At 37.9% G+C, this 27,280-nt stretch overlaps 1 protein-coding gene across 1 annotated transcript in view; it reads left to right on the top strand.

The window, feature by feature from the left end:
* Nucleotides 1–18,441, top strand: part of LOC110101364 (alpha-xylosidase 1) — a 30,165-nt gene extending 11,724 nt beyond the window's left edge. The window contains exon 3 of the mRNA XM_020829233.2: nt 16,362–18,441. Within this exon, the coding sequence (XP_020684892.1) occupies nt 16,362–18,235 (1,874 nt within the window). The 3' untranslated portion in view covers nt 18,236–18,441. The remainder of the gene's footprint in view (nt 1–16,361) is intronic.
* The last annotated feature ends 8,839 nt before the right edge of the window (nt 18,442–27,280 follow it).

Genomic DNA, 27,280 nt, shown 5'->3' with positions numbered 1-27,280 from the left:
CTATCTCCTTAATTTGGTGTATTCCCTTGCTTTTTCTCTTATTGTTAGGGTGTTGTACCTTTTTTTTTTTCTTTCAAATAGTTAACAAGTAAATAATGTTTTGATACTAATTGTAGAGTAAGGTATAATAACAGTGGGGCTCAGAGTATTGAATTGGGTGTGCAATTGGTACTTTGAACTTCTTTCAAAATTCTCCCATTTCAAAATGTTTGCAATCAAATACTGACAAAAGACAACTAATTTAACATAAATACACAAACAAGTTTGTAAATGTAGGAGCGAAGATATATAAAATATGATAGGCTAATATAAATGAGTATATAAGTGTTAATCATAATATAAATGATATTACACTCTAAACTATTAGTATATACACAAATGTAATTAGACAAACAAAAGGAGGGTTAATTTGGGTATGTAATGAGCACTTTGAACTTCTTTCAAAAATTTCCTAATTTAAAATCCTCACAATCAAATATTAATGGAAGCCAATGGTATAAAAATCAAATAGGCAAATAAATTTATAAATGTAGGAGCCAAGATATACTCAATATGATAGGCAAACATAAATTAGTTTACAATTTTCAATTATAATCTAAGTGATATCATTGTTTAAAATTGTTCAATATGAGTCTCGCCTTGAGGCTTGTCTTTGCGCAATTTTAGTGAAAAATGCCTCGAGGCTTATGCCTCAAACATTCTTTATGAGGCTTACGCCTCATCTTGGCTGAGGCCCACGTCCTCACCTCGTTGGCATGAGGCATACACCTAGCTTTATTTATGTATGTTATTATTTAAAACTTAGCTAAATCCTATACAAAAGACCCAAAAAATCATGACTTCTTGCGCTCCAAAGCAGCATTAACTTCCTCTTAACTGCCTTGACCTCTAGCCCGCCGCCTTCGCTGTAGCCACCATCATCATAGCCGCCGCCGGGGATCACTTAAAATCCGCATACCACTACCATCTACTATAAAAATTTAAGTATTACTCTTATTTTATGTTGATGAAAAATATTTATGAAAGAGGAAGATTGTTGAAATCAATAAAGAAGTAGATTGGTAGGTATTCGACCCTATAGGATGACGCAAAGGAAAGGCCAATTTGTTATGACAACTCAAATAAAAATTCTCTTAGTAATGATAGTACAGATGATTTTTGATTTGTTGTCAATTATTTTAATTTTATTAGTAATTAAATGTAGATGAGCAGGGAACTGAGAAAAAGAAATTTAGAGCTAAACTTGATGCTATATGATACGTTTATGTAATTCATTTTTTTTTTGTTGTTTTTTTCCTGTGATATTTGGATTTCAATTCTATTTCATATAATTTATTACTATCACTTTACATTTTATTTAATTTTTTCTTTCATATGTATATAAATTTGTTACTTCATAGTTCAATAGAAAGTTAATATACCATTCTTTAACATATTATTTGGGTATTATATAAAAAAACACTTTTAATTTTTGTTTTTTACTTTACATAATTTTTAGATTTGAGGCTTATGCCTCAAAATGCCTTGAAGCTTACGTCTTGCCTCATGAATGAAAAACGCTTCAATACCCAATTACGCAATTTTAAACCTTGAGTGATATCACACTTGAACATCCTGTGACACCTCATAAGTGAATACGGTGTATTTTGTCAAATTAAGATACTGAGTGAGTAAATATAAATGGAATACTAATTTGATAAGCTAAAGCAATTAAACTACTCTACACCAAAGTATATTGAAAATATCCAAGTACACAAAATATGGTGTTGATAAGATTAAAATGGTAATAATGAGAATTTTCAAACTGTGCACAATAAAGAAATCTGTTCAACATCATTCTAGATATGTGTTTGCATATAAATATGTGAACTATAGAACTTAACAAGTTAATAATGCAAGAAATTAAATTTGAATTAAAAATGAATTTGACATAATAAAACTTTTAAATGGTTTAAACTCAGTTGGCTTACGTATATTTGATCCTCATCCGAATTAGGATTCTACTAATCAGACTAGAAACCACTTGTTTAAATCCATCATCTATGATGCATAGATACAAAAATAACGACACATACACGACACAAACACATCAATTATTGAACTGGTTGGTCACGATGTTATAATTTTATATCTTAAAAATAGTATATAGAAATTGAATATGTAGAATATTAAGAATAATTTAGAAATAATAATTCAATTAATTTAGATTTGCGCTTAAAATGATTGCTATTAGGACATCGAGAGTTGTGAGTCAATGTCACATGTCAGGCATTGTGAGGGGAGTTGTCAATGCTGTCGAGAGTCGGGCATCAATGTTGTGCAATGGACATTGGGTTTCAATGTTAGGATGGTGTTAGATGTTGATGTTGAGATGATTTTGAAAAATAATGAGATGTCGAGATAGCATAGGGGTGTGATTGTGGGTGTAGAAATTACTGGTGTCTAGCGTCAATGTCAACATAGTATCAGACTTTGATTTTAAGATAGTTTTGAAACTTTGATGTTGTGACGACATTGAATGCCAATGTTGAGATGACATTGGGCATTGTTGTGAAGCCCTAGTCATGGACTGTGAGAGAGAAGTGAAAATGGGAAAGTATGAAGAGTGGAGAATTAAGTGGGGGCGATTGATTTGGGGTTGTGGAGAGGAAATAATAAATTTATTTTTTATTTTTTTAATAAATAAAATTTTGAAATACAAAATTATATTTATATTTTAAATAAAACATTTAAGATATGCATGTCTAATTTATTTTTAATATTTTTTTTTTAAATTGGACATGTCCAACATGTGTTGGAGATGCTTCTTGTGTTCGATATGCGCCAGACACTACACACCTCTTTGTGGAAAAGTGTTGGTGCATCATTGTCAATCACTTGGGTAGGTGGAGAAACCTTTACACAACTTTGCTTAGATGGCAAGAGCACAAAGTTTCACAAAATTCCACTTTGCAAAACCCTAAGGTTTATAATTAAAACCATGTCAAAAGTTCTCTTGAATTTTGGAAATGACTTAATGGTTCTAACCTAAATAATTTTCCTCACCTAAATAAATTCTAAGAAATACATTTTAGTGCAAAATAAGAAAGCCTAAAGTAATTGAGAGAAAGATGATACCAAATTGACAGACTCAAGAAGAACTTGTTGGGTGAATATTTTATAAATATAACTTAATATTCTAATATAAATAATTTCAAAGATATCAATTATAATATAAATGATATTATATTAAAAAGTATTAGTATATAGAAACCTATTGAGTAAATATTAATGTAATACTCAACTTCACAAGCTAAAGTAGTTAAATAATTATACACCAAAGGTACACAAGTGAAAATATGCAAATACACAAGATATGGTGATGATAAGATTAGAATGGTAAGAATGAGTATTTGCAAGTTTTAGCACAATAAGGAAATCTAATCAACAACTATATTAGGATATCATTCTAGACATATATAGCCATATAAACATATGAATTGTCGAACTTAACAAGTAAATAATGCAAGAAATTAAATTTAAGCTTGATATGTCATCAAAAAATTATCTTGATCGGGCACTAATCTCGAGGCAAAAGCAAGCCGGAAACTTAAAAAATTAAATCTGGGATCACCTGAACTCTGATTTTAGCAAACTTATAGTCAAACTGAGCGTCTCGGAAATATGAACCCAACAACACCAAATTCGACTCAATCCCCCAATTCAAGGACCCGAAGCGCTGTTGGAAGCTTCGTACCACTGTTTGAGTTACCAAACGGTTTCCAAATATGACGACCTTATAGTCGAATCGAACAGCTCGACGAGACAAATCCAGTGAGCCTAAGATCACTGAATTCCAAAATCATTAAGGCATCCAAATGCCTGACGAACAGCCCATGATCAAGGGATTCAATATTGGCCGTCCATTCAACCACTCCCATTTACCCTTTATCTCTCACCTATGTACGGGCCATGCCACTCAAAAAATCAATAAATAGACCCCTCATTTCTCTTGAAAAAGGACCTAAGCAAGAGAGAGAAGAAGAGAAGAAGAGAAGAAGAGGAGGAAGGAAGAAGCTCCTCCTCGACCACCGCCGGAGTTTCGCCGGACCACCGCCGGTCCACCATCGGAATCTCGCCGGACCATCGCTGCTCCACCGTCGGAGCTTCGCCGGACCACCACCTAAGGCCCTCACCTTCTCCGGACCTCCGCTGGAGGCCCTCACCTTCGCCGGACCACTACCTAAGGCCCTCACCTTCGTCGGACCACCGCCGGAGGCCCTCACCTTCGTCGGACCACCGCTTGAGGCCCTCACCTTTGCCGGATCACTGCCTGAGGCCTTCACCTTCGCCGGACCATTGCCAGAGGCTCTCACCTTCGCTGGACCACCGCCAGAGGCCATCACCTTTGCTGGACCACTACAAAGGCCTTCACCTTTTCTAGACCTCCATTTGAGGCCCATGCCTTCGTCAGATCATCACCTCAGGCCTAGACTTCTGCCAGACCATCATCTGAGGCCCGAAGCTCTGTCAGACCATCACCTGACACCCGAATTTCTATAGTACCATTGTTACTTGTAATATGATCGCCCTCAGAGGAGAGTCAGTCCATTGTAACCGACTCAAATTCTAGTGGGATCATTTTCAACTAGGCTAGGCCCCATGGTTTTTCCTTTTTTCAGGGCTTTCCACATAAAAATCTTGTGTTTTCTGTGTGTGAGCTGGATATTCGTGCAATGCTAAGACGTAGTATTCTAACTTTATCGCCGCGTATATTCTAGCCATCAACAGTTTGGCACCGTCTATGGGAAACAGTCAATCCCACTATCTTAAGATACTCCTCAATTGGACAACATGCGTAGCCATCGTATCTTGGGAGCCTCCTGCTCCAATTCACATCAATCCCCGAATCAATCTCTGAATCAGGGACGCCAGAATTTTTACCCCTCTTTACCTCGGTGGTCGAAACCCTGCCGGAGAAGGGATTTCAGGACCATCCATAGAAGATCGTATCAGAAAGATGGAGGATTCTCAGAATGAGATCCTTCAACTCTTACGAGAGACTCGAGGACCAGCACGAGTATACCAAGAAGATATTCTTCTCCCTCGAGACCTGCTAGGATTCGAAGATGTTCTTCATGTCGAGGTTCCCCTTCCTCCGCCAAGGATGCACCCTCCAACACATCCAGAGAATGAGCTTACTGACACGGCAAGCTCTACCCATCCTTCGTACACAGGCTGCCGGCATCACCTTCCTCCTGACGTCCTCGAGGACTTAGCTCAGCAGCACATCGCTGAACTCCCCCGTAATGCCCTACGACATGAATTATGGAGACTAGTATGAGAGGAGTTCCCCACAGGAGATTCCCCACAAGAGATATAAGACAATCTCTTCGTCAACAAGACTTTCAGGAGTCATCACCCTTCACTGAAGCTGTCCTCCGACACCCCATTCCGACAGGATTTAAACTCCCGAGTATTGATAGTTATGATGGGATGTCGGACCCCTATGAGCATATTGATCACTACCGCACCATTATGCATATTCAGTGGGCTCCAGATGCGCTCCTCTGCCAAGTTTTTCCTGCCACCCTTAAAGGGCAAGCCCGGACGTGGTTCTATTCAGTGCCAGCCCGATCCATTCCACTATTCGTTAAATTGGCCAAATTATTCGTTAAACAATTTATCGCCAACCGAATAATGGTTAAAGACTCCTCCCATCTTTCAGGTATTCGTCAGAATGAGGGTGAATCTCTCAAAGAATACTTTCAAAGATTTTCTACTGAAGCCCGGCAAATTCTAGGGGTAGACCCAGAGTTACTTAGAGGTGTGTTCCTCGGAGGGCGGGCTTCGCCCTGGCCCCTTCTACTCAGCACTCATGCGAGAAACGGTCCATTCATATGCGAATCTAATCCATCGAGTAGAGGTTCAAATCTCTGCTGACGAAGCTATTAATGCTCACAAGAAATAATTTGAGCAAACAATTGGGAAGCGAAAAAATCCCCCATGAATGGAGAATCCAACCTCGCAAAGGAAGAAGTAAGGAAACTACAATCTTCCTCATCGACCCTAACAGCCGTGACAAGAGTCTCGCCAAGAAAAGGAGTACACGCCACTTAATACATCCCTAGCAAACGTATTGATGACCATCCGAGATCAGGAAAGCGTAAAGTGGCCACACCCTTTGAAGCCAAACGTCGGAAATCAGAAACAATATTGCCACTTCCACCGCAGTCGGGCACACAACTGAAGCATGCAGACATCTCATGGAAGAAATTAAGAGACTGATTCAACAAAGATATCTCCAACAATTCATCAAGAATCCACCAGGCCGAGATGAAGTTGGTCCGACTAGGGGGCAGAATCAACAACAAAGACAATCGACAAACAATCACCAAATAGTAGACAAAATTGAAACCATCGCCAGGGGCCCTTCAACGCCTTGCCAAGTTTTAATTGCGGAGAGCAAAGAGCCACCAACAAAGAACTTCATCTTGATCAGTCCATCACCTTCAAGGAGTTTGATCTAGAAGGGATAAAGACCCCTCATCAAGATCCATTGGTGATTAGCGCGGGAATTGGCGACCTGTGGTATAATGTTAAAAGAATCTTGGTAGATAATGGGAGCTCGGTAGATGTCCTATTCTACTCCACTTTCCTTAATATGGGTCTACCAAGAGAAACTCCAACCTGCCACCGACCAACTATACTGGTTTGACAATCGATCTGTACGGGTAGAAGGAACCATCAGTCTCTCGGTCGTACTTGGAGAATTCCCCCGACAAGTTGAGCATTCTATCAAATTCGTTGTAGTGAAATCAGAATCCGCCTACAATGCGATCTTTGAAAGGCCACTCCAAACAATCTTTGGGGATATTGCTTCAATTCTCCATTTAAAGCTGAAGTTTCCTACCCCAGTGGGGATTGGAACAGTACGTGGAGATCAACAAGTAGCACAATCTTGCTATCTTAGGCAGGCTCAACCACACTCATCAATCACTCTAAGCATCGAGGACTTTGATCTCCGGAATATAGATATCCCTCAAAGGGCCTCCCCTGTGGAAGATCTTATTTGTGTCTCTCTATTAGATGAGCACCCTTCAAGAATAGTATAGATCGTATCACTTCTCTCAGATGAAGAGGAGTATGTAGACTTTCTATGTAAAAACCAAGATGTACTCGCATGGAGTCCAGCTGATATGACTGGAATCAACCCTGAAGTAATCATGCACTCCCTCAAGATAAATCCAGCATACAAGCCGGTGATCCAAAAGAAGCGAAACTTTGCACCAGATCGTTAGCTAACAATTGAGCAAGAGGTTGATAAGCTTTTAAATACAAGATTCATAAGGGAAGTGCACTATCCCGCTTGGTTGGCAAACGCTGTTATGGTTTGAAAGACAAATGGAGCTCGGAGAATGTGCGTAGACTATACCGATCTCAACAAAGCCTGCCCAAGGATAGTTTTCCACTTACCCGTATCGACCAGTTGGTTGATGCCACCTCCAGACATCAGATGTTGAGCTTCATGGATGCTTACTCCAGATACAATCAAATACAAATGGATCCTATTGATGAGGAGGCAATAGCTTTTCAAGCAGATAAGGGGCTGTACTGCTATTTAGTAATGCCATTCGGACTCAAGAATGCGGGGGCAACATACCAACGTCTGATGAATAAGGTTTTTAAGAACCTTATCGGGCAGACTATGGAAGTATATGTGGACGATATGCTAGTTAAAAGCCTCAAGAAATCACAGCATATCTCTTACTTAGAACAATGCTTCTGCCTCCTTCGATCTTATAACATGCGCCTCTACCCCTCCAAATGTGCATTTGGAGTGGCCTCAGGAAAATTTCTGGGGTTCATGGTTACCCACCGAGGGATTGAGGCTAACCCTGAGAAGATCAAGACCCTAAGGGACATGCTACCCCCAAGAAATATCAAAGAAATCCAGAGGTTAAATGGAAGGATTGCGGCACTTTCTCGTTTCTTGGCTCGCTCAGGAGATAAATATCTGCCATTCTTTAAGGTTCTCAGAGGTGCTCGTAGCTCAGGATTTTAGTGGACTGACGAATGCCAAGAGGCTTTTGAGCAACTCCGAGCTTAGCTCGCCTCATCGCCACTACTCTCGAAGCCAGTTCCAAGGGAAATTTTGTATATGTATATGGCTGTCTTCTCCAAAGCTATAAGCCCGGTCTTGGTTCGGGTAGATGATACTGTTCAACGCCAGTTTAGTATATTAGCAAGGTATTTTCAGAAACTGAGACACGCTATCCATTAGCAGATAAAACAGCCTTGGCGTTAGTATTTTCAACTAGAAAGTTACGCCATTATTTTTAAGCACACTTGATCGGGGTCTATACAAACCTACAATTGAAAAGTATTTTCCAAAAGCCTGAGGTATCTGAAAGATTGATCAAATGGTCAGTGGAGCTTGCAGAATTCGATATACAGTTCTTACCTAGACCCGACATCAAATCACAAGTGCTTGCCAATTTTGTGGTCAAATGTACTAACCATACCTCCAATGAACTGCTAGATGCATCTCCTTCCTCCTTGTGTTGGACTTTATATGTGGATGGAGCTTCTGGGAGTTTCGGTGCCGGCGCTGGGATCTTGTTAATCTCCCCACAGAAAGCTACACTCGAATACGGGCTTAGATTGAAGTTCCTGACAACAAATAACGTCGCCGAATATGAGGCTCTGATCGCCGGATTGAGGTTGGCAATTGATTGCGATGTACAGGACTTGGTGGTTCACACCGATTTCCAACTAGTCGCCTCTCAGGTGGAGGGAGAATTCGATACCCACCATCCATCGTTGGCCCAATATTGCCAGATAGTTGAATTCTTGTTGGCCCAAATAACGAAGCATCAGATCATCCATATCCTTCGAGAGCAGAATGCAAGGGCAGACTCTCTCTCCAAGCTAGCCACATCTACGACATGAGATGTTTTCAGAAGAAAATATATTGAAGAGATACTTTTTGAGCATTTAAGGCCTATGGGTGATTCAATAGATAGATGAATCAAAAGAAGTTTCTTGGATCGACCCCATTCTCACTTTCCTACAAGAGGGTGTTCTTCCTGAAGACCCGACAGTAACAGTATGACTTCGGAGGCAGGCAGCGAACTTCATCATTATTAATAGAGAGTTAGTTATACAAACAATCTTTCACAGGGCCATACCTTAAATGTCTTCCTCCTTCAGAGGTGAACTATGCACTCCGAGAAGTACATTCAGGCATTTACAGGGAACATTTGGGCGGAAGGGCGCTAGCCCAAAAGATCCTGAGACAGGGATTTTATTGGTCAATGATGAAGCAGGACGTGCTAGAGCTCGTGCAAAAATGTAACAGTTGTCAGTTACATGTCAACCTCACCCACCTGCCTGCCATAGAGATCTCAACATTACAGAGTCCCTAGCCCTTCGACCAATGGGGGATTGACATAGTAGGACCCTTTCCTATAGCCATGGGTCAACAGAAGTTCATCATTTTGGCTGTAGACTATTTCACAAAGTGGGTAGAAGCAGAATCTCTGACAAAAATTACAGAAGCAAATGCCAAACAGTTCCTATGGAAGAACATAATATGTCGTTTTGGCATTCCTGCGAAAGTTATCACCAATAACGGAGCGCAGTTCACTGGAATGGTCTTCATCACATTTTGCCAAGATCTCTATATTCAGCTAGTACACACGACTGTAGCTCATCCTCAAACTAACGGACAAATGGAGGTCACTAATTGGACTATTCTAAAGGGATTGAAGACACGATTGGAGAAGACTGGGGGGCAGTGGGTTGATGAGCTCACATATGTCCTCTGGGCCTATCGTACCACTGCAAGAACTCCGAAAAGAGAAACCCTGTATAATCTTTGCTTTGGCACAGAAGCTATTATTCCCATTGACATTGGAGCCCCAAGTCATATGGTTCAAACTTTTGATTTCAACGGCAATGACGAAAAACTCAGATATAGCTTAGACCTCCTTCCAAAAGCAAGAGATAAAGCAATGCTTAAGGTTGCTGCATATCATCAGAGAGTTGCCTGTCACTATAATCGAAGGATGAAACCACAGTATATATCGATTGGAGATCTAGTTCTGCGCAGTATCGAGGCAGCAGGAAAAGGCCTCCAACGCAATAAACTCTCCCCCCTCTAGGAGGGTCCATATTTAGTAGCAGCTGTGGTGAAACCCAAGACTTTCAAATTGAAGGATGCTGAGGGAAAAATGCTTCCTTGAACTTGGAATGTGGACAATCTTTGCAAGTACTATCAGTAGAGCATAGTAGTGCTACTCGTTTTAAGTATTATATGTCTTTAGTATTGTGTGCCTTCAGTGTTGTATGTCTTCAGTTCTGAACGATGTTGTTTGTAGCTATTTCATCCCTAAGTTATCTTAGGGAACTATGCCTTTATTTAACACAATGTGACTATGTTTCTTCATTGAATTATATTATTATCTTCTTCAAGTAAAATTATATTGATAGACTCACACAAGCTGTGAATTTCAATCTTGAGATCCTTGATTCGAGCAACACAATCATTATTATAGCTCAGTCACTAGATGATCAATCCCAGGGGGATTCGATCTGACCTCTTCCACACAGGTTAAAAAGTATTAGATAATGCTTTAATCAATAACCTCGGATAGGTCAAACACCCTAGGTGGGTGTCACTTAATTATTATAGCCTTAATTTGAGGCATACGCACTCTCTGTTGCACCTCAATCATTGGATGATCAATCCCAGGGGGATTTGATTCGATCTCTTCCACACAGGTTAACGCCATCGAGAAAGCTCTGGCAAACAACCTTGGATAGATCGCACGTCCTTGATGGATTCTCTCAACCTCTTTCACACAGGTTAACGTCATCGAGCAGGGCTCTGACATACAACCTTGGATATGTCTTACATCCTTGGTGGATCATTTCGATCTCTTCCACACAAGTTAACGTCATCAAAAAAACTCTGGCAAACTGCCTCAAATAGATCACACATCATTGTTGGATTCTCTCGACCTCTTCCACACAGGTTAACGTCATCGAGCAGGGCTCTGACATACAACCTTGGCGGATCCTTTCGAACTCTTCCACACAGGTTAACGCCATCGACAAAAGTCTAGCAAACAGCCTCAGATAGATCACACATCCTTAGTGGATTCTTCTAACCTCTTCTACACAGGTTGAAACATATTTACTAAGAGCCTCAGATAAATCAAAAATCTTAAACAAGCAGAAATATAATTCACTAAATTGAATAAGTGCACTGAAATGTTCATATCAATAATTTTCTATTAAATCACAGAAGATTACATATATAAATACAAACATCTGATACATCATAATCGCTAAGAAAAATAAAGCAGTACAAATAATAGAAAATAAAAATGTTACTCAATATCTACAATCTCTTCATCCACATCAAGATCAAGGACTTTCTGTAGCTCACTCTCTACCTCGTCGCCATCAGAATATGAAGGAAAGTCATCTGAAGCCTGGCTAGGGGTCACACCTTCGACTTGAACTCCAGTCTTCCGCTGCATCAGGCGAATTCCCTTAAAAAAGCCTCGGATAAATCCATCATCAGTACACTGCTGCTCCAAGGCCTTCACTTCTATATCAAAGATATGGTCTCGAGCCTCCTGAACGTTATCCTGAATGATGGTCTTGAAAGCTATGAACTTCTTAAAATCTTGAATGACTCTTGAAGGTTCTGAGCCAGACAAAGTAGCATCCTTCTCAGTTATAAGAGACTAGGACCTCTTATCCTTTGCCTCAAGCGACGCTATCTTCTCTTCAGAGGCCTTTTGATCCTTTAAAAGCCGGGTGATTGTCTCTTGAGCCTCCGCCAGATATATTTGATGCCGATCTGCCTGCCGATTTTGAAGTGATATAGAGTGCATTGTGTTGGCCAACTCAGTCCTGCCTCGCTTAACTCCTCTTCAAACACCTTTGCCTCCTTGGTCTTATGATCGTACTTCCGCTTGAGCTCACCTTGAAGATATTTGATCTTCACAAATTCACTGTTCCAGTCGTTCAGAGCATCGATAAGCTCAGTCCCAAGGTGCGACCACTGAAATAAGGAATGTATTAGAATCCACCTTAAAACCAAAAGAGAAAAGGCATTGGAAAAATGTTACTCACCAAGTCGTCAGTTTTACGGCGTCCGATACATTGATGGTTCAAAATATCCTCAGGGATATGGAACTTGGCTGGGGAAGAGTCGGGTAGAGCTTTGTAGGTATCTGTCGCAGTCCACTATAACCTCTTTTTCTTCAAAACCTGGGGGTCTTCACCTCTTGCCGGACGTTTAGGAGCCACCTTTGAAGCTAGGGCAGGGGGCTCGGGAACCTTGGAAGTCGGCTTCAACATCCTTGCATCAGACCTTCCAGCGTGGAACGACAGCCCAACTTTGAACAAGAACTCTTCCTTGGTGTACATACTCATATGACGAACCTCAAATAGAAGATGTTCAATGTTAGGAACCTTCAGGATCCTCATTATATTTTCTTCCCCGACATGAAAAGGGATGGCAGATCCTTCATATTCCCCCACTTCTCTATTAGGCCCCAATCATTTTTCACAAAGAAAAATGCACTGGCCCAGTTCTTTGAAGGATCACGGGTACGCACATCCAACAATTTGGATCTGAAGAATACATGCCCATGCGTGCCACTAGTAAATCGACCCATCCGTGAAAGGTGCTCAGGCGTCAGAGTAGCTCCTCGATCCCTAAATGCACAATCAACCCCACAGTCACCGACATCACTCTGAATGAAAATTGGGATAGGTTTACCCCATATTGCCGTAAAACTTCGATCAACTCAGCAAGAGATGGAAAGCGTAACCCCACTCGCAAGTGGGTCTCAGAAACGGTCAAGTACCAGGGAGGAGGAAGGCTAGCCCGATCAGACCTCTTAGGGACAATCGTCTTCACATCATTCTGGAAGTGGAAATTCTTGTGGAAAAGAATCAGGAAGTCACTTGTAACAGTCGACGCTGTCTCATCTACCCTTGCTTCCTTATTTGGCCTTCGCTCGCAATCATACAGTGAGATAGGGTCACCCCGGATCTCAGAATCTCTCGGTGGAAGGCTATCACCTGACATTTCTCCTAAGGGTGTTGGGGGAAATAAAGTGGATCTCCGGACTTCCTTGCAAAGAGAGGGGCCTTAAAGGACTAATGGAAAGCCTCAATTGTAAGAATAGAGGGAGAAGGAGGGGATCTCTGGACTTCCTTGCAAAGAGAGGGGCTTTGGAGGACCAAGGGAAAACCTCAATTGTAAGAATAGAGGGGGAAGAGAATGTGTGAATTTTTCATGCCTCAGGGGGGGTATTTATAGTAAGAGGAGGGAGTTATGGGAGTTAGGGGAGTTATGAAAAAAAAAACTCCTCTCTTGTCAAAAAAAAAAAAGGGTGGTTTTGAAAAACTGCCCGAGTGGTTGGGCCGTTTATGCAAAAACCGCTCAAAAAAAAAAAAAAAAAACAGTGGTTGGGCCGTTTATGCAAAAACCGCTCAAAAAAAAAAAAAATGAACTAACTGTAGCCGACAACTACTGGCTGCGTTAACCTCGCGCGGCAGGGCATCGTCGGCGGCGGTGGCGGCAAACAGCGGACGGCCGGCCGGCCGGTTCGGCTGCCTACACGTGTCCAGGCTCGATTTTTGGCCCGGACGGTCCAATTTCGACGTTTTTGGGGTCCCCTGACACGTTTTTCGATTTTCCAAACTCAATTTTAACACTTTCGGAGCTCAATGGGGTCTCTATGATCAAGTTTGAGTAAGATCATAATTTTTTGAACGCAATTTTTGCGATTCGACCAATGCAAAATGTCGGAACAAGTAGTTTCGGTCTTCTGGAGCTTTGATGTTCGAAAATAGGGGGGGCAACTAATATGTCATAAAAAAATTATCTTGATCAGGCACTAATCTCGAGCCAAAAGCAAGCCGGAAACTTCAAAAATTAAATTCAGGATCACCTGAGCTCTGATTTTAGCAAACTTATAGTCAAACTGAGCGTCTCGGAAATACGAACCCAACGACACCAAATTCGACTCAATCCGAGCCCAAATAAGCCCAAATCAAGGACCCGAAGCGCTGTTGGAAGCTTCGTACCACTGTTTGAGTTACCAAACGGTTTCCAAATATGATGACCTTATAGTCAAATCGAGCGGCTCGATGAGACGAATCCAATGAGCCAAGATCACTGAATTCCGAAATCATTAAGGCCTCCAAATGTCTGATGAATAGCCCATGATCAAGGGATTCAATATCGGCCGTCCATCCAACCACTCCCCATTTACCCTTGATCTCTCACCTATTTATGAGCCATGCCACTCCAGAAATCTATAAATAGACCCCTTATTTCTCTTGAAAAAGGACCCAAGCAAGAGAGAGAAGGAGACAAGAGAGAAGGAAGAAGCTCCTCCTTGACCACCATCGGAGTTTCGCCGGACCACCACCAGTCCACCACCGGAATCGCGCCGGACCACTGCCGCTCCACCGCTAGAGCTTCGTTGGACCACCGCCGGAGCTTCGCCGGACCACCACCTAATGCCCTCACCTTCTTCGGACCACCGCCGGAGGCCCTCACCTTCGCCGGACCATCGCCGGAGGCCCTCACCTTCACCGGACCACCACCTGTGGCCCTCACATTCGCCGGACCACTGCCGGAGGCCCTCACATTCGCCGGATCACCACCTGAGGCCCTCACCTTTGCCGGACCACCGCCGGAGGCCCTCACCTTTGCCGGACCATCGCCAAAGGCCCTCACCTTCGCTGGACCACCATCGGAGGCCCTCAGCTTTGCCGGACAACTGCCAAAGGCCTTCACCTTCGTCAGACCTCCATCTGAGGCCCTCACCTTCGTCAGATCATCACCTTAGGCCCAGACTTCTGCCAGACCATCATCTGAGCCCCAAAGCTCTGTCAGACCATCACCTGACACTCGGATTTCTATCGTACCATTGTTACTTGTAATCTGATCGCCCTCAGAGGCGAGTTAGTCCATTGTAACCGACTCAAATTCTAGTGGAATCATTTTCAACTGTGCTAGGCCCCGTGGTTTTTCCCTTTTTTAGGGCTTTTTTTCCACGTAAAATTCTTGTGTTTTCTGTGTGTGAGAGGGATATTCGTGTAACGCTAAGACGTAGTATTCTAAGTCTATCGCCGCGTATATTCTAGCCCGCAACAAAGCTAAAGAGCAAATTTGATACAAAAGAATTATTAGGTGGTTCATAACTTAGTTGGCCTACATCCATGCCTGATTTTCACTTGGATTAGGATTCCACTAAATGGATTTGAAATCACAAGTCTAATTCCTTCACTCCCTTGAGTAGGTGAGGAAATCCTTATCCAATCTTGCTTAAACGGTAGGGCTCCACTACTTAATTTATAGCAAGCACACCTCACTACTTGAGCTTTACGAAATCCCCAAAATTCCACTTGGCACGAGCCTATGGTTTACAATTAAAACCATGTCTAAATTCCTTGAACTTTAGAAATTATTCTATTGCTATCACCTAACTAATTCAACAATACAATCTCTTATAAAAATGGTAAGATGTGCATTAGAGAACTAGTTTCAAAAGTTTAAAGAGATTGAAAGAAAGATGATACCAAATGGAGACACTCAAAGAAGAACTTACTGGATGAATATTTTAGATTTCTTTATTTTTTTTTTCCTTAGAATGATGTCACTCTTAACGCTCCTAAAATTTCTTAGAATGATATCACCCAAAGAAAGTGAGCAGGTGAATTTTACGTATTTCACCTGTTTTTGCTGATCAAGTGGAAAGGCCTTGATATGATCATGGACTCTTGCCGCAAATTAATCTATATTCTTGTGAAATCAATCCCAAATGTAATAACAAGTTGGACTTGCAAAAGTATTTTGTATCATTTGCCTGAATTGTAGCGAACACATTAAAACGTCAAAACATAATAGCTTAAGCCTCTAAAGTTGTTACCAGCAATGAAAATTAAAATTTTAACATTTCTTCTCAGGCACAAGCTCAATTTGCTTTATAATTAAGAATTTAGAAGAATACCTTTATGTCTGAGAAACTATACCATAAATTGCTTTTTTTGAACCATTTGATGGAAAATAAATGGTGGATACCATCTTGAGCTCGCAAATTATCCAACTTAATCGTCAATTTTATTTGTTGTGGCAAGGGATCAACTGTATTATAGCAAACTTGATTCTTACAACTTGCATTCACTAAACTATGAAGGCTTTTCACAGCTTCAAAACACCTTTGATCATTACTTTTATAGATTTATTACCTGAGGATTGCATTTCCTTTTATTAGTTCATTCTTTTCCATTATTACTAATACAAGGTTTCTTACCTTTCATTGTTGCTTTTGTTTCTTCAGGATTCCACCAATGCAGGTGGGGTTACCACAATCTCTCTGTTGTTGAAGGGGTTGTTGAAGGCTATAACAATGCCCAAATACCACTTGATGTAATATGGAATGATGATGATCATATGGATGCTAGAAAAGATTTCACACTTAGTGCTGTCAATTTCCCTCGCCCCAAGCTGTTAGCATTCCTTGACAAAATTCACTCAAAGGGCATGAAATATGTAGTCATTGTTGATCCAGGTATTAATGTCAATTTAACCTATGGTGTTTATCTAAGGGGGCTGGCTCAAGATATTTTCATCAAGTATGAAGGGGAGCCCTATCTAGCACAAGTCTGGCCCGGACCTGTTTACTTCCCTGACTTCCTGAACCCAAGCGGTGTATCATGGTGGGTTGATGAGATTGCCAGATTTCACAAACTAGTACCTGTAGATGGCCTCTGGATCGACATGAATGAAGTTTCAAATTTTTGCACTGGAAAATGCAAGATTCCAACTACACATTCATGTCCCTTAACCACTACTCCATGGGTCTGTTGCTTGGATTGCGTGAATATAACAAAGACAAGATGGGATGATCCTCCTTACAAGATAAATGCATCTGGAATTCAAGCTCCACTTGAATTCAAAACCATAGCTCCAAGTGCAGTGCATTACAATGGAGTCATGGAGTACAACGCTCACAGCCTTTATGGTTTCTCTCAATCCATTGCAACTAACAAGGGCCTCCTGAAACTGGAGGGAAAGAGGCCGTTCGTTCTCTCCCGCTCGAGTTTCGTGGGATCAGGAGCTTATGCAGCTCACTGGACTGGGGACAACAAGGGCACTTGGGAGGATCTCAGATACTCAATCTCAACAATATTGAATTTTGGTTTTTTTGGCATGCCAATGGTTGGTGCTGACATTTGTGGATTCTACCCAGCTCCAACTGAAGAGCTCTGCAACAGATGGATAGAGCTCGGTGCTTTCTATCCATTCTCAAGAGACCATGCTAATTTAGCCTCACCTCGACAGGAGCTCTACCAATGGGAGTCTGTTGCAAAGTCTGCTCGAAATGCGTTAGGCCTACGGTACAAGTTACTTCCATATCTTTACACTTTGAGCTACGAAGCTCACATCTATGGCGCACCGCTGGCGAGGCCAGTGTTCTTCTCCTTTCCTAATTTCACTGCATCCTATGGTTTGAGCACTCAGTTTCTGCTAGGGAGCAGTGTGATGGTTTCTCCAGTTTTAAAGCAAGGGGCAACCTCAGTGGATGCCATTTTTCCTCCTGGAACTTGGTATAATCTGTTTGACACAACGAAGGCCGTGATCTCAAAGGATGACAAATATGTTACCCTCAATGCTCCTCTCAATGAGATCAATGTGCATTTGTATCAAAACACCATTCTACCAATGCAGCGTGGAGGAATGCTCACCAAGGAGGCGAGAACAACTCCTTTCACCCTTGTTGTAGCTTTCCCCTTCAGTGCAACCCACAGTGATGCCAAAGGCAAGGTTTATGTTGATGACGACGAGCGACCTGAGATGAAGCTTGTTGATGGGGAGGCAACGTATGTCGAGTTCTATGCAAGCATTGAAGGGAAGACTGTGAAGGTCTGGTCAGAGGTGGAAATGGAGAAGTTCAGCTTGGATGAGAAGTTGTTGATTGAGAAGATTACTGTTCTTGGGCTGGAAGGTATAGGTGAAGGAATGGAGATTGAGGTAGATGGAGAAAGAGTTTCAGATTTGTCTGGTGTTCATTTCACTGATGCTTCTTCAGTGGATTTGGGGAAGCTGGATGGAAGAACAAATGGGAAGAGCTTGATGATTGACGTGACTGGGTTGGCATTACCTCTGGGGAAGAAGTTCTCTCTGTCATGGAATATGAACATTAAGGCATGATGGAGATGCTTTAGTTTGTTTGAGTAGGTTTTGTCTTAGAGTTAGTGTTTATCTTATCTTTTCTTTCTCTTTAGGCATTTTATTGGGTTGTGACAAATGTTGACCTGCAAATGAAACTCCTGAGAAATTTTGCATTTGGTCGAATGAATCATCATTACCATTTGGTTTATCAACTAGTTGATTGAATGAATGAAATATTAAATCAAGATATTAGTGGACTGTTTCATTAGTTAATTAGAAGGATAAAATAAATTAGAGAGCTATATCAAAATTTAAATCCGAATTTTTAAGGAAATTCATTTTTTGCTTATAAAATAAATTAGAGAGCTATATCAATATTCTTCCTTTGTTTATTCTCTTGGAGACATTACATTGTGAGAGGTTTTTAATCTAATTTTTTGGCTTATAAATATGCCCATTATAAAGGTTGAAATCACATTAAAAACTCTAAAAATCTTGCTTGTTAAAATCTCTAAATTTTCTTGCAAAATCTAGAGCAAATATTCAGAAAGTCATAGTGAAAAATCATTGGCAAATGTTTTACACATGTTCTTTTTCAACAACAAAAATATTATATGAAATTTTAATTTTCATTCTTTTTATTTACTTAATATTCTTTTTTACTTTGTATTTGTTGAGTTTTGGAATATTTAATGGATAATTTATTATAATAATCATTTGAGTTACTCTCATAAAAGAAAGAAACATGCTTAAAAAATGGGTTTTATTTAAAATTATCTAAGATTGCTTAGTCCAAATTACTAATAAGTTTGGATTTTTTAATAGCTATAATGTTATTTAAAATTCAAATATTTCTTTTCATGAGTCAAGAGATAATTGGAGGATAATCTCACTATTAACACAAATATAATCTATTTGCCTAAGATTGGACTATAGTCTCATTTATTTGATCAACTTTTATGTGATTTGGGGTAGCACAATAATCTAATATATGAGCCCTCCCTTCATCAACCTATGGATTTCATCATTATGTTATGCAAGCATTTCATATACATCTTTTGCTTTCAAATATGCATATCATTCATTCATGTATAATCATAGCATCCATCTCATCATAACATAAATTAAGAATCATGAAACATAAAGTGTACATAGGCAACATGTCTATAAAAATTGTGCAGTATTATTGATCAGATATATGTATCTAAACAATAACATGTAGAGATTTATACACATTTCTTTTAATCTATAAGATTATTCTTGTGCGTGTAATAAGGTTTACATAAATATAACATAAAAAAAAAAGATGGAAAGCATGATTGTCCATGGTAAGGAAAATGCCACCTACATCTAAAAATATTGAACTTTTAAATTCTTCCTCCAAATACTTTTTTCCCTTAAGACTTACTCTTAACTCTTTTCTAAGCTTCCATAAATTATCTACTCTCTCTCTGTATATATATATATATATATATATAAACACCTAACTCTACCTTCATATATTCCTAGTGTAGCGTTTTAATCAAGTGCCTTTCTTTCATTTAAAGCCACCTCTAAGTTCTTATAGCTCAATTCCATGAATTCAATCCCATAATAATATTTGTAAAATTCCATGAATTCCATTCATAAGCTTCTAGCTAAAAACTCAACCCTCTATCTTATTATGGTACTATTCAATAAGATCATAAAAATTGAGTTTAATGTACAAGCTATAAAATAATAACAACTACTATAGGACCCAAACCCAAGAATCAAATCACATATATTGTTAGGGATGATAATTTATGCATTGGGTAGTATTCTATGGATCATTTACATGCATTTGATGAACATACAAACATACTTTGTCATGTAGAGTTTTAGAATATTAGTCAATTTAGGATGAAAAAGAAAGTATCACTATAAAAGTAATGTTATCACTACTTCAATTTCCCTTTAGAATCTTATACCTCTCTTAAAGACAACTACCCTGCATACAATGGTTTTAAATGTAGTTACTAGTGATTAATGAAGTAGAACAATTTAGATGAATAGTGAACTTGTATCCTTATTATTACATATATTTTTTCTGCATGAGGCCAAGCATGGGACTTGAACCATCACATGCAATTTATGACCTTTTGATGGTGTATATGAAGGAGTTTATTGCTCATTTAGTAATTTATGGGATATTATAAGGATTATGAACTAAATTAGATAGCCTAAAAATAAGATTTCTCTAATGCCTCATTGTAGATCCGAAGTTGTTGTAAAAATGAGTATAACTAGCATTCCCCACTCTCTGATGTCTAATTGTAGAGTTGAAGTTGTTTTTAAAAGTGAGTATAACTAGCCTTTCTCGCTAGTTTGGTACTATGGCTTTGCCCTTCTACAAGCACTATGCTAGCGAACTCTTATGATATCATAGTTCAATAATTAATTTGCACTTAATTTGTCATGAAGATCTATTCTTCTTAAAGCTATTGCATTTATGATAATCCTTTATTCTATAAATTTTATATCTCAAAGCAGGGGGTGTCAAAATCTTACAAGACTTGAAACTTGACCCGAAAAATTATGGGTTATAGCTCATTTTTCATACAGATCAGGTTCTGGTTTGTAATTCTAACCCATTTGTAAAATCGGGTCGACCCGAAAACCCGAAACCAACCCGGGTTGACCCGTTTATTGCCAGTCACGCGTCAGCGTGAGTCGTCGTGTCACTTGATTTAGCGTCGTGAGTCATTGCATCGATCACTCGTGTCAGGTTAGGTTTCAGCGCGTAACCCGATAACCCGCATATGTGTCTGTGTCTTGTTTTCCATCACATCTATGTTGAGTCCGAGCTGCCGCTGACATCTGGTCGAGCCCGACTGTCCGAGCTGCTGCTGCTGAGTGCCACAGTCCAATAGTGAAGATGCCACTATTCATCCTGCTATAAATGGCTCCAGTGATTTCTAGCCCTCGCGGGTAAGGTCGGGTCAACCTGATAACCCGCACGAGACGGGTCTGGGTTGACAATCTTGACCCATTAACAAAAATGGGTCGGGTTAGTGTCAACCCATTTATGGTCAAGTCAAGTTGGGTTCGACCACAACCCGACCCATTGACCCGAATTGACACCCCTATCTCAAAATCCTTTACTCAAGGAAATGAGCTGACTCATAAAAAAAGTACAAATATTAATGCATGTTTTTGTTGGATCCAACCAAATGAAAATAATCCTTCTCCAAATTTTCATTTTCAGTTATAGCTTGTTGATCATCACTAGCTTAGTCTTGATGCACCACCTATGATAGTACATTATAATTGTTAATCAAATTCATCATTAATGGTGACCGCCATTAATTTTCAATGTAAATTATAATTAACAAACCAATAAGCATATGCCAAGGCAAGTTATTCTATGCCTAGACTCCATTTAATCAAACTTTGATTACATAAGAAATTATAAATTTGCAAAAGTTGCAATACTCCTAATCAAGACTCGAAGTATACAATTTGGCCATTCTCAAAATAAAAATCTTATTTGAAAATTTTACAAGAAAATCCATCAGTGAAAAATGCGACATTATAATCAAAAGTTAAAGAATGACAATACTGTTTTCATAGTGACAAATAATGACATTTCTGAGTATAGCAAATAAATGTTTTCATGGTTTGAATTGAATGAATCCAAAGGAATATGATAGACTAATGTAATTCAATATTCTCTCAGTAACATAAAAAAAAATAATAAGGTAAAGCACAAAATGCTAAATGTTGTAAGTTGATTGCTAGGTTGATAAATACTAGACTATAGGAAAAAATACTAGATCAATCAAGGAAAAAGCCTCTTTCTGACAATTTTTTTCTATAGATTTCAATCTATTTGATAATTTCTACAAACAAGGCTATCAAATTTAAATATTTCTATTAAATTTAAAAGGGCTACACAAAGCAAGTTAAATTGTTTAACTCAAATCACATTTGGGTAAGCTCCCATGCTAACAAGCCTACTAAATTAATTAAAATTAAGTTCAATCAAAATTTATATATATTCACTTAGATTTATTTGAGATTTCAAAGAGGAATGCGATAATTAACCATAAGAACTTGCACCTATTAAAATTCTAGACCTCATATCTAAATAAATTTTGATCTTAACATTATGGAGATTATAGTTAAACTAAAATTAATCTATCTTATGTAGAATGAACTTTTAACATATAGTAACTATTTTTTTTCACAACTTTTTTTTTTCGCAAACAAGTGGAAATTACTCTTTAGCAACTGTTGAATATTACATTTATAACCTTTGTGGTCTGAAGATTTCTCTAGCAACTCTTAAATATTACATTTATAACCTTTGTTGCCATCATAACCCCTTCAAAAAACATGACACGTGGTATTTAAGTTCAAATAATTGATTAATTTATCTTTGATTCTTAATGTACCAAAATTTTTTCTTTTGAAGACTATAATATTTACCTTAAAGACACTATTAAAATTTTAAGATATTTGCACTTGTAAGTTTCTAACTATGGCATCATAAAAGATTGAAATTAACATTCATATTAATTTTCAAATTAAACTAATAAAATTTAAAGATATTTATAAAAATTTATAAACTAATTAGCACATATAAACTAATTTGCATAATTTTAAAATAATCATGATTAACAACATATTAAGACGCCATAATATTATTTTTCTTAGGATGGTATTCAAGATCATAAAAACAAACATGCCATATTCTATGAAAATACTATTCAAATTACACCCTAAGTTTTCCTTATAATTTTCCCTTTTTATACTATAATAAGATAAAGAAAAAGTAATTCCCACTACAAATAAATAAATATGAAAAAAGAAAAATTCATTTCCTCCTTTCCATCTTACAATAAAACTTCATTAAAAAAATTTAATTTAAATATTAACACCAAGCTGACCCGGGCAACAGGCCATTGCCCATTAATTTGACTGGTTACTAAAAAAATCATCATCAAGATATGTCTGAATAAAGATGAATCAAGATGTGCTTTGAAATCATTCGACTTATTTTCAGATAAATATAATATATAAAAAATTTATATTATATTTATCTCAAAATAGATCTAAGAATTTCAAATCTCATCTTGACAATAATATCCTAACTTTTTTTTTATTAGATATTTCAATACATTTAAGTGAGCTTCAATTTTATTATATTTATATCAAAATTAATATTAAATATAATATTTTAAATTATATTAATTACATATAAATTTACAAAATTTGAAGCTCCACCTTAAAAAAAAAAAAAATCAAAATAGCTTCATACACTCCATTTCCGTCGATCCCTCCGCCTCCGGCTCGGCGTTCAAATCGATGCGCACGGCCTCCTTCTCGACGGGCAACGCTTCGCCACTCGAAATCTCATTACCCGCCACCGCCGCCTCCTCGAAATCCTCCAACATGAACGTTGGCCGCCACCTCCCCAACCCTTCCTTCCCCCCTACCGCGGTCCGGTCACCGGTAAGCCGCCCACCGCAACCGGTGGCATCGCGAATACGATGAAGGATCTCACAGAATTCCTTCACCTCGTCCTCCAAAACCGCCCTTTCCTCGCTCCTCGGCCGTGTTTGTCTCGTCGACTCTCCGTTACCGTCAGAGACGTTTCCCCGACGTTTTTTCTTCTGGTTCTCTGTCTCCATCCTATTGTGCTGCTTTATCACGGCGCATTCCGTTTCGTTTTATAGGTGGGAGAAAACGGTGACGGATTCTATTCGAACATCGTTTGTTTTGATGATGTTGCCGTTTAAATGATGACATCATTGCACTGACGTCAAAAGTGGGCATCCATCTGACGCTAACAAAAAAAGAAGAGTTATTGGTCGTGTGGTGTGTCAGTCACTTTGATTTATATGCTTTTTATTTTTCTTCTTACAATGTTCTTATAATGTTACGATGTATAGATGCGGTGAGTATCGCCTAAGTTAAAATAGGGCTAAAATTTTTTAATTTATTTTAAAATAAATACATTTTTTAAATAATTAATATCATATTTTGCTTAAAGCAAATTTATGGATTTTAAATCTAGTATGATCATTTTAGTGATAATGTTTAAATATATATTTTAAATTTGATAAAGTTTTTTAATTAATTTTGACAATAATTTTTGAAAATTTTTGTGATTTAAATTGATTGGGTGATAATTCTCAAAATAAATAATGTATTTTCTCTAATATTGGCCACTGATGGTTAAAGATGGTAGTTGCTAGTGACCAATGCTAGCCACTCGTTGCGGTCGATGGTGATGAGTAGAGGGGCAAGCCATAGGCTACCGGATAGTGGTTAGCGATACCTAGAGGTGACAGTTAGAGGTGCTAGTTAGAAGTGGTGGTAAATGTTTTTTAAAACACTTAAAATATCTAAAGTTAATTTAAATATTTAAAAAAAATAAAATTTTTATGTTTATAAAAATAAAAAAGTACACTAAAAAAGAATATTTTAAACATTAAAGGGAAAAAAAAAGGATCCCAACCAGATATTTAGTATCTTGACAATAAGAGAAAATAATAAGAGAAAAATTTTGCTAAATCTATTTTTTTAAAATATCAAATTTTATGTCATTGAAAGTCATCTTAATTGGGTATGAATCTCAATTTATATTTAAATTAAAAACTTCTTAAAATAAATTGGGAACCACTTATATTTAAATTAAAAACTTCTTAAAATAAATTGAGAACCATTTGAACTCTAATTTCAGCAAAGTTATACTCAAAATAAAAGTCTTGATGAGAAACTCATTGACTCCAATTATGATCCAATCCAAGTCAAAATAAACCCAGATCAAGAGATCAAAGCATAGTTAAAAACTTCAAAATTTTAATTGTAGGAATAAATGAACTCAAAATCTGGCATGCTCTTAGTCACATCGAGCATCGCGACGAGAAAAATCCAACATGTCCATGATTGTTTAATTTTGATATTAAAGTACTTAAATGCTAAATTAATGCTCTATAATCAAGAGAATCAATATGACCTGTTCGTAGAGTTGTAAATTTCTTTTTCATATTTATGAGGTTTTACACTCTAGAAAATCTATAAATAGTTATCTCACTCTACATCAAGGAGAATCATGACTAAAGACTCAAGAGAGCACCACTACAATTAGATGATTGCCCAACTGCAATCGTTGGATTAGTATTTGATCTCCGTCACCCGACCTTCGCTAAATGACTGTCTCCACTAGACCACTATTGGATCATCGTTGTCAGAATATTGCCTAGTCACCACTATCGAATTATTGTTGCTTGATCACAGTCACACACGTCAATGTCATATGATATATCTATCAATACTATCAATGTATGCATGTATTAATATAGGATTTAGCAATGTATGACTTCTAGTTTTAATGTGGTGTTTCCATCCTTTCATATATTATCTATCATATATATCCATATATTAAATCATATCTTATCTTCCATTTTTTATGTACATTTATTTTCGCAGGTGGCTTTTAATATTTATTAAGAATGGTCATCCTCTATCTGTTGGTGTAATTCGATCAATCAATTACAAGCTACAAACAGGATAACACCACAAACCATCTTTAAAGGAAAACTCGTTGGCCCACTCTCCAACAAAGAGTATTATATTTTAACAGTCAACCCATATTAATTAATGTGTTAGCGATCAGCCTTCCTTTCTTACATGTAAATATTGCATTCTTTATATAACAATAATATCATTTCATCTATAAATATAATGAAGTATGAAATACAGGAAAATACATAAAATATGTAATATTTTTAGAAATTAGTAAATATCATTTTACCTAGTGAAATTCATAAATATTCCAGTCAAATTGCTTATATTGATGAAATCTATAACATATCAAAAGTTATGCAATGAAAATTCACTTAAATGAGAGATATAAGTATTTTATCACTTTTAGGAGAGAGGAAATACACCAAACTCTGAATCATTAAAAACAAGTGTAGAGTAAATGTTACTTACTACGAGTAGAACAACTTTTCCAACAGAAACGATGGACATAAAAGCCTTGAAAGTCCCCTTTCTTTTTTTGCTCTCCTCTCATCTTCTTCCTTCTCTTCCCTTTCCTTCCCGAGCAAGCCAAGCAAAATAGAGAAGGGATAAGGTTGTGGTGGCTTAATGCTTAGGATTTAGAAGAAAAAAAAAATTATATAAATACTATTAGTAGCTTAGCACCACAGCGCTCAGACCTGGTGCCTAGCGCTGCATATTAAATTTAGAATTATTATAGAACAGATGCTTCAATGTTGTAGCAGTGATTTCTAATGATGCTGTATTCTCAAGCCTAGCAGCATGATGCTACCAAATACAACGCTGAAGCGCTCCAATTCTAACAAAAAATCAATTTTTTTATTTTAAAATAATTTATCATATTTTAAGTTGTTACAACAATTATGGTCAAACCTGAAATATTCAAGTTAAAGAATACTCAAGAAAAGATGTCACATTGGACTTAGGTAAGATTCTTCATAATTATTTTCAGGAGCTCATAGCAAGAAAACTATTACTTAGCTTTTATTTTCCTTGAATTGCCTCACAATAATAATATATTATTATTTTAATTAGAATAATAAATCATAGGTTTTTTTTTATTAAATTTTTTATGATTGGTATACTCCTCTTTGAACATGGTTACACCTATGACTTCAAAGAAAGGTCTAAGAAAGAGAAACATTTGCCCCTAATTCTAGAATAATGCAACTATCATTGTATATCAATCATAGGATGATCAATCCTAGGGGAACTTATTTCAACCCCTTTCACACTTGTTAATATTATCAAGCAATGCTTTGACAAATAAATCCAAATAGGTCAAATATCATTAGTGATTTTTTTAAACACTTCTATACATATTAACATTTTGGAGTAACACTATGAGAAATAACCTTGGATAAATTAATCATTCATGATGAATTTCTGAAAGTGGCATGTCCTGTAAATATTGTGAAGATTTGGGGCGGATTTGGAGTGCTCCATCGGACAACCCATACTGATCCCCTCGATCATAAATATTTTTCAAGCAGTTTTATGCCCAAATATTGATGTCAGAATAAAGCTATCTTATGCTCGTTTGATTCGTCT

The sequence above is a fragment of the Dendrobium catenatum genome, unplaced genomic scaffold (assembly GCF_001605985.2).
Source record: "Dendrobium catenatum unplaced genomic scaffold, ASM160598v2 fragScaff_scaffold_853, whole genome shotgun sequence".
Lineage (NCBI taxonomy): Eukaryota > Viridiplantae > Streptophyta > Magnoliopsida > Asparagales > Orchidaceae > Dendrobium > Dendrobium catenatum.
This window is presented reverse-complemented; position numbering and strand designations above follow the sequence as displayed.